This window comes from Typha angustifolia, chromosome 8 (genome assembly GCF_048772165.1).
Source record: "Typha angustifolia cultivar Huaian chromosome 8, ASM4877216v1, whole genome shotgun sequence".
In the NCBI taxonomy this organism is placed as follows: Eukaryota; Viridiplantae; Streptophyta; class Magnoliopsida; order Poales; family Typhaceae; genus Typha; species Typha angustifolia.
This window is the reverse complement of record NC_133246.1, coordinates 5,957,265-5,966,153: the sequence shown is the minus strand read 5'-3', so window position 1 is coordinate 5,966,153 and position 8,889 is coordinate 5,957,265. Positions and strand designations below refer to the sequence as shown.

The following is an 8,889-nucleotide window of genomic DNA, read 5'->3' as shown; positions in this document are numbered from 1 at the left end:
GTGCATAATGGTCTAGTATGATGGTGGTATATCGAGATGTCAATGATGATTGTGATACGGAGAGTTCCATATGATTATTGAGTAATTATCATAATTTATACACCATTGTATTTGACATCATGACATAATCGGCATGCATCATATGTGTCATATTTGAGAGAAAGTTATGATGATAGTATGACATGGTGATTTATTTATTCATTGTCAAGGTTTATATACTTTTATTAGTTATGACATATTATCTACTTTTTAATTATGTATTATTGAGGAACATTCATATACTCTTTCTGATTTATATTATCCAATACTTGATTTAATTTTTGTTTGGCTTCACTGATTCATATTCTCTTTGTTTTCTCCTTTCTAAAAACTCAGATGAACGAGTGGAGCAGGATACTCCCTTAGAGGTCTTGCCAGTGAATGAAGAGTAGAGTGTGGTTAGTGTTATATGCTAGATGAGTTATCGTATTTGATGTATTAGTGGACATCCTCTAAAGTATGTCTGTATCTTTGTCTTATATTCTAGAAGATGATTTTATACTTGTATAATTATGCATATACCATTGTTGTGTATATATAGTTGTGAAAAGCTCTTGATAATGTGTTGTGACTTGTGTGGGGCCCAAGTAGGGTTATCTATATACTATTGCCAGTTAGAGTTGAGTTATTCTTAGTTTAAATGTTGTAGATAAAATTATGATGTTGATACAGATTTATTTGATTATCAGTAACTAACTAAATGGTCATGTGCCACGCATGTGCCGTGTGGGCTCGTGCCATGCACGTGTTTAGGGTTAGAGTGTTACATTTTAGAGTGGTATCAGAGCCTAGGTTTGTTAAGTATTTGGCATATCATCGAGAGCTTTTGTACATTGTCAAAATGGAATTAGAATAAGGAGAAAAAGAAATTAAAAAAGGGAAATGAAAAGGAAAAAAAATAAAAACTAAAATAAAAATGAAAATGTAAATAATGTTGTGAGTCGAAACAAGGAAAGTAAAAAAAAAAAAAGAAAAACAATCACAAGCAAAGGAGACAAATTTTATATGGCCCATCAAATTAAAACTACTTGAACCAAAAGAGATTACAAAGGAGAGAAAGTCCTCTCAACCAAAAACCAAAAATTTTGCATTCTTCCTCTTAATCTTTTCCCTCTCTACAAAGCTTTTTAGGTAATTTACAATGTTGTCACGACTCCTTTAGAGATACAAATAATATATAGATTTTTTAGAAAACCTAACCTGACCAATCAGGATTTGCCAAGGCATTCGGATGCCAAATAAAAAATCTGTGTATCGCAAAATACATTCAAAGCCTATTTGAATATTAGTAAAATGTTTGCTATTTGGAAACACTCATTTGAATGCTCAAAGGCCCATTCGAACACATGGAACAACAAACTCATCCAAAATTTGAAGTATTGGAGTCTGTTCGAATACTTTAAGAACTGGTTGAATGTTAGACTAAAGAAGACTTTGATTTGTCTCCACACCTCAACAAATAATCTACTAGGAGATGAGCACCCACATGTCATCAAAGCCCACTAGCGAATGGTGTAAGAAAGAGAGCCTTCATTGCTAACATCCTTTCTCTTGAAAATTCTACAATTTTGTTCCTACCAAAGGATCATCGCGACAACCCAAGAGGTGGTTGGTTACTCGTCGGAGAAGAAAGGAGATAAAGGCTCGCCTCCAATGAGCCTAGTAAGCCGCTATTGACGAGGGAAGAGAGGCAATGCCCAGTGATGAGCGGAAGGAATCCCATAATGGCCAGATGAACTCAGAGAGATAGGAGGCAATTAAGGGATTCTAGAGCTTCTTCACACAAAGGGCAATGGTAAGATCTTGCTAACCCTTTCCTAGCAAAAATGTTATTAATATGTATCCTGTTTAAGATTGTCAACTAGAAAAAGGTCTTGACTTTTGTAGGTAGGGACTTTCAGAGGATGAGGGCTCAATCATGTTAGTTGAACTAGCTGCAAGAGGGGAGGTAGGTGAGAAGGATTTGTTGGAGGAAAAATGCCATGAAAATGCTATAAAATGGGAGTTAGACGAGGAAGTGGGTTTGAGGAGATAGTGTTCTCAAATTGCAACTAAGAAAAACTATTCTCACGGAAATCCAACACCAATTTTAAGAAGCTTGGTATCAGATTAATAGCCGACTTGAAAATTTTACTAAATTTTTAGGTGTTCACAATACTGAGCTGTGTTCTAGATAGTAGAAATTTCGATTAAAAGAATTATTGCAGAATTGTCGAGCATGTCCTAACGAAATGGGCTGTATTTGCCATTGTGGTGTAATGGGCTGAATCAAAATGTCCAATAATCGTTTATGTTTCCACTTAATTTCCCCACTAAAAAGGTCTTATATATCATCCAAATATACGAGACATTTCAAAATTAAAAACAAAAGATTTTCTATTAAGAGTTAGAAAATCTAACCATCACCCAAATATAAGATAAAATTAGAAAATAAAAATATCTGTAAATCATAATTTTCATAAAATAACTTTATGTTATATTTTAAATATGATTAATATTTGTTCTGATAACTAAACAGATCCTGTCTCTGGCCACTAGTACTAGACCAACAAAAGCCTAATTAGATTTTCGTTATTGGCGCAGGAGCTCGAGTGCATTCAGGAGCACAGGAGCAAACCTCCTCACATCAAGGGTCACATTCTGGCCCGCCATGTAGTACTCCCCCACCTTCCTCCACCCACTCTTGTGGATTGCATCCGGATCCTTCACGATCGGATCATCCCACCCGTACTTCTCCAGCAGCGAGGTCTCCTCCGCACCAATGCTGTACTCCAGGTACCGCAGTTTCATGTCCTTCGCCGGCCGCCCGAAGAATGCCATGCACATGCGCTCCAACTTACCGTAAGGCACGATCTGAATGAATATGGCGTTCGTCCGGAGGAAGATGATGTTCGTCAGCCCGGCGCCATGCACGCCCATGAACACGTCGAACGTGTTGACGAGCTTGGCGAAGCTGGCGAGGTCGTCGTCGAACTTGGGGTCGACGGTCACCACCTCGAACCCTGACCTCTCCGCGGATCGAACGACCTCTGGAAGATTTGTTAGCGTACGGATGCGCCTTCTTGAGATGAGTAGTAGCCTCGGCTTCCTCTTCTCGCCCTTCTCTAGCTTGACTGGTACATCCGGGCCGAGAGAGTAGGTCTTCCTTACGAACAGCCTGAAGTCGACCATGGTGTAGCCGTTTGGAGCTCGGGAAGGGTCGATATCGAGGTCGCGGTGGCTGCGTAAACCGACGGTCACCCTCGGGAAGCATCTGATCTCTTTGTCTTTATCGAAATTTATGATTCCGTATCGCGATAATTGCTTGAGGATCACGTCGAACTTGGCGACCCACGGCGGGCGGAAGTCGGTAAGGAGGAACTGGACTTCGCCGTCGAAGGCGCGGGAGTTGATGAAAAGGGGGATGATGAGGTCGGTGAAGGAGTGCCAGAAGTTATCGATGAGGCCCCCGACGGAGAAGACGATGGCGGGGACGGTGTGGTTGACGGTGCAGCGAGGGGCCTCGTGGGAACTACGGAGGTGCTTGACGGTTACCTCTTTGATGCCGCGGACGACCTTGCGGGACTGGGTGCGGATCGTCCATTCCTGGGAGTTGAAGGTAGGGGTTTGAGGGGGAGGGACGAACAACACCACGGAGAAGTTCCCGAGCGTGCGGGCGTCGCCGACCATGTCGCAGACGTCGTACCGTCGATCGCTTAGGTCGCAAATCGGCTTTGGAGAAGGATGCTGAGGAGGAGGTGGAGGACGAGAAGAAGGAAGCGACGGTGGTGGCGGAGGAGGAGGAGGAGGAGGAGGAGGAGGCGGAGAAGGAGGAGGAGGACTAGAAGAAGGAGGAGGAGGAGGAGGACTAGAAGAAGGAGGAGGTGGAGGAGGACTAGAAGAAGGAGGAGGTGGAGGAGGGGGCGGAGGAGCTTGGCTGCTATTCTTAGACGCTGCACCTGCACGAGAAGGAACTAATAGGAGTTTAAAGTTAATGTGTCAGACTTTATTCTTCCCAGATAAATACTTAACCTCTAATCCTCCTTTAACAATCATCACCACTGTTCTACCATGGACCTCTCTCATGTCATTCATTGTAGGTCTGGTTGTCCAATCTTATATCTGAGATGTTATTAATCCAAGTTTATTATATACGAGGGTGGGCTAATCTCTTGAATAACTCGTTAATAATATATGTCATAAAAAATTATTTTTAAACAATGGAATTTAACCTTATAGACTAATAGCAACTGAGGAAATAGAGAATAGTTTATTATTTTTAAATAAAAAAATTAAAATTTCTAAAGTACCTCTCAATAAAGTTGTTTCCACTCTTATTGTTGTAAAAATGAGTAGGGGCAGACTAACTTACACATAGGTATAACAGCCATAACCCATATATAATTTACCTTTTATATATATAATATATAAAAGGTAAATTAATATCCCATCACAAATTAATATCCCATGTCAAAATGTGTTCCCCCACAAATATTATAATATATTATATTACAATCATATTATAATTAATAATATATTCTAATATATTATTGCCATTATAATGGTATATTATAATTTAATAATTTAACTTTTGGAGAGAGTCAAATTAGTAATATGGTCATTTGGGTTAAAAGGGTGGGATATCCTATTTTTTATTTCATTGAAAAGCTAGGATAAACATATTCGGATAAATTCTCTTAATCTCGTTTTTCTATCCAGGCCACTTTTTTTATCTCTTGTTTGACAAGATTTTCTAAGATAAATGGGGGTTTGTTTTGAATAAACCCCTTTATCCCATTTTATCAAATGATTAAGTATTTAGGTTTGAAGTAAATGTAAGTAAGATTAAAATCTGGCTAATCCAATTTCTCCAATAATTATTATACTTGTCTAATATAGTGTCAATAACAATAATAATAATAATAAATAATAATAATAATAATAAATGAAGGCTTGTCTGTTTCCTTTAAATTCCCCTGGAATCAATGTCACGATAATGGTCCTTCCCTGTAAGCAAAAGGAATGAATGGTAGCCCGTTCCCCTATTAAAGATCTTGTGATATCTGTTGATATTTGATTGATATTCTCTTGGTGTACCAAACTCACTCTAAGATACGTCTCTCTTATCTCTCTCTCTCTCTCTCTCTATCTACCTATCTAAGCATCTCTCTACTATCTATCCATCCATGATCATCTTACGAAAAATTGTCTTGCTGTCGTCAGCAACAAATTAATGAACACATCTTTCTTCAGAATGTAGAGAATGTGTAAGTAAGTAGATGGTATGGTTAAAATTGTTCAAACAATTCAATTCACACAAGTGCACCTTAATTCTCAAGTTGTTGAACCAATTATGATATATATCGTGGGGCAACTCACTTTCAACGAATTTTTTGCTGGCGAGGGGAGTCAAATATACAAGATCATATCATACAAGAAAAAAGAAGAAAAAGAAAGTTCATATATTGTTGTATTAACTCTTACCTAGCTGCGAGGAATTCAGGTTATCTTCCATCGGCAAACTGGTATTGGATGGATTTTGTGGCGAGAATGGTGAAAAACCTGGCGAAGGAGAGCGAGGTTGTTGTATAACTTCTATAGATGCTCAAGTATGTGTGAGTTGAGATCTATGGACTTAATTAATGTTTGCTAGAATCTGGAGCTCCAGATTGCGAGAAGGAGAGCGAGGTTATAGTTTACTTACCAGCAAGAGCACGAATATTGAACTGGTCCGACGCCGTGAAGTAGGTCAGTAAAACCAAGAACATTCCGACGAGCAATGCGGCGCCGACGTGAGCCTGAGTGAAGGTCCGGCCGAAGTTCTTGATCACCTCGGACCCCATCTTCTTGATCTTCCACCATATAAGGATCAAGCACTTTGTTCTTCCTTGGAAGAAGGCTTATATATATATATATATGTATGTATATATATAACTCTAGCTCATTAGCTATAGTTTGGTAGTTAGTGCTTAGTAATTTCTGTGGGAGTTGCCAACTTTGCAACGCTGTTAGTCTGATCAAATAAATGCCTTCGTTTTGTGCAAAGAATTCGTGGAGAACTCCAGTAGAAGCTTAGTTATGACCACCGTAGAAAAAAATGTGAAGTGTTAAATGCTTGACGTGGGAATCACTTACTATTCCAACGTGGAAAAAGAAGAATAACTCTTTTTATGCTATATACCCAACCAATGTTAATGTAAATCTAACTAAGATAATATTCTACAAATATTTATAATTAATTAAACTTTCGTGGTTTCATTGTTTGGATTCAAGGTGAAAGTTCAGAACAAGTATATTCTGAGATTTTTAATTGTTTGTATTAGATCTTATTTTGTCACTTCAAGTTGTGGACACTTTAATCTAATGACAGCGAAGCTCCTAAATGTCTTTTTATTTTGTATGTTAGAAGTTATATATCCAACTACCAGTCAACTTAATTGGGATTGTCTCCTAATAAGACAATTAATTGAACTTTCGTCAAGTTTCAAGAAGTAAAAACCTATATATCTGTCATGTTTCTTATACTTCCTCTTGAGAATTTTATATAAAACTTTTAAAATATCATAATTATCACTTCTTTCTTCAAAATATCATTATATTATTAAATCTAAGTAATCATAATTAGAACCTTACATTCAGGAAAAGACTATTTTGACCTCATAGAAATAGTTTAAAACGGTTCAAACACTATCCAATGTTAACCAAATATCATAGCACCAAAATTTGAAATTCTTTTATGCAAGACAAAATTATTGAAAATACTCCACATTCTAATAGTATATAAAATACTATAGAAAATTGTATCAATAATTTTTTATTGCATAAAAAAAGGATTTTTTTTTTGTTGTAGTACTATGAAATATTATAGAAAATTCAAAAGAATTAACTATTTCTAGATTTGGGCTAAAATTTAATTGCAAGATAATGTGACCCATTGATATTTAACATAATCCACTTTTGTCCATTGTTTTGTTCGTATTTTTCTTTTGTATACATGAAAAATATTATCCAATACTCTATAATTTCATGTGTCCCAAAGATTTTCAAATTTGATATTTTCAGCTAAAAAATTCATTGGAATATAAGTATATTTTTAAAGAAATTTGTTCAATATATCTTTAGGCAAATACCCAAATAACATAAATATAGAAAAATTGATTAGTAGGCTTATGAGCTTGTATATAGTTTATTAAGATAATAATGATAAGTTTATTTAGATAGAATTATGGAAGAGAAAGACGAAGAAAAATAATAATAAGAAGAGAAATAATATTTAATTCACTGAATTTAGAAAGGTACTATTTTATTTGAGAAAATTAATATTTCTTTCTAGAAAAGGACAAATTATATTAAATAAAAAGCAAAACTTTCTCTCTCAAAATAAAGCAAGGAAAAATTAGTCTAAAAATATTGAAATTAGGTGATTTTGTAACGAAAAAATGAAATAAAAAAATCAAACTTATCTCAGATTTATCCCGTAAAACGATCTGACGATTAAATCTTCTATTTTATTTTTGCAAGTTAAAATATTAAATTGATAAGTATAACTACCGTCTAAATACTGACTTTGAATTATCTTATTTTATAAAATAAAATGAGGCCAAAACTTAGGAAAGATAGTTCTTCCCTCTCCAGTGCAATGACAATGTTTTAAATAATATAACTTTTAATAATTAATAGTTAATCTTGAAATAGTATATATAATGGAATAAAACAATTTGAGGTAGACTACTATAAGAAAATTAGCTAAATTTTCTGAATTTATAATAAGCTGAGTAGGGAAGCTCATGCAAATACTTTTACTCGCAATTTCCCCTCCTGCATGTAAAAGTAGTTAACCATCAATTACTTTGAAAGTTCATGCTATTAGGGAACGATATGGGTTGTAATTTTATATTTTAAAACAACATATGAATCTTATTAAATTTGAACTCAAGATTTATGTTCTAATATCTTGATAATTTACTAATTATTTTGAAAATTTAAGTCACTAGAGAATAATGATTTTATATCTTATATTAACAAAGATATTAGGGATACAAGACTAAATCTGATAGTTAGTTATAGTTGTTACATTTTCATATTAATTTTTTTTGATAGATATGAAGGATATATGGATAGGTGCTAAAAGTTATGTTGGCTCTAAGCTCTGCTAAGGTATTTCTTTCTCTCTTTTCTTCTCACTCTTGTGATTCTCCATTGTAAGAAACCTACTCCCTTTCTCCTTCCCTGGTTGGAGTTTTTCTCTCCTTTATAATAAGAGGTTTTCTCACTTCCTCTCATCTTCTCTTCTTTCGCTCCCTCCCTTTCCTTCTCCTTTCCTCTCATGCAATATCTCCTTCTCTTTGGTTCCACCTCTTTCCCTCTTTTTCATTTTTGTAATATACTTCTCTCTTACTAAACATTGATGTTGTTATCTCTATCATTCTAATTGTCACCATCGCTACTATCATCGTCATCATCATCATTGCTACAGTCGCATCATTACCATTGCTGCCACCACACTATTGTCATCATCGACGTGCTCTCTTCCTTCATTGTCTCTTCTCTGTCTCGTATTGTAGCCAACGACCACTATGAACATGGGGGCGACAGGTGGGGTGTTGAGTGGGAGGGTATTGCAAGGTGGGTTTGGGCAAATTTTTGTTGCCATCCCCACTTCAGGTCAGTGCACCACCGAACCTCACTAACCTGGGCTACAATGTATGTGTTCCTCTCTCTCTCTCTCTCTCCCCCCACTTGGTTGTTCAGCAAAAAGAGCATGCCCTCTGAGCTTTGTATCTTCTTTTGTTGCTCATTGTAGGTTTGCCATAAGTGAGGAGTGGGATATTTATCAACATCAACTAGTGATTCATACTTTTCTTGCCTTCG

At 36.1% G+C, this 8,889-nt stretch overlaps 1 protein-coding gene across 2 annotated transcripts; it reads right to left on the bottom strand.

Annotated features, from left to right (window-relative positions):
* Positions 1 to 2,363: 2,363 nt before the first annotated feature.
* LOC140765426 (beta-1,2-xylosyltransferase XYXT1-like) lies at positions 2,364 to 5,915 on the bottom strand. 2 transcript variants are annotated; one of them, XM_073104509.1, is made up of 3 exons: positions 5,723 to 5,915; positions 5,503 to 5,580; positions 2,364 to 3,992 (listed from the first exon to the last, which is right to left on the bottom strand). In XM_073104509.1, exons 1-3 carry the CDS (start codon positions 5,859 to 5,861, stop codon positions 2,611 to 2,613), a joined length of 1,599 nt encoding a protein of 532 aa, XP_072960610.1. In that variant the 5' UTR covers positions 5,862 to 5,915; the 3' UTR covers positions 2,364 to 2,610. The 2 variants fall into 2 exon arrangements, with proteins under 2 accessions (XP_072960610.1, XP_072960611.1); XM_073104510.1 differs by having other exon boundaries at positions 2,366 to 3,977.
* Positions 5,916 to 8,889: the final 2,974 nt, after the last annotated feature.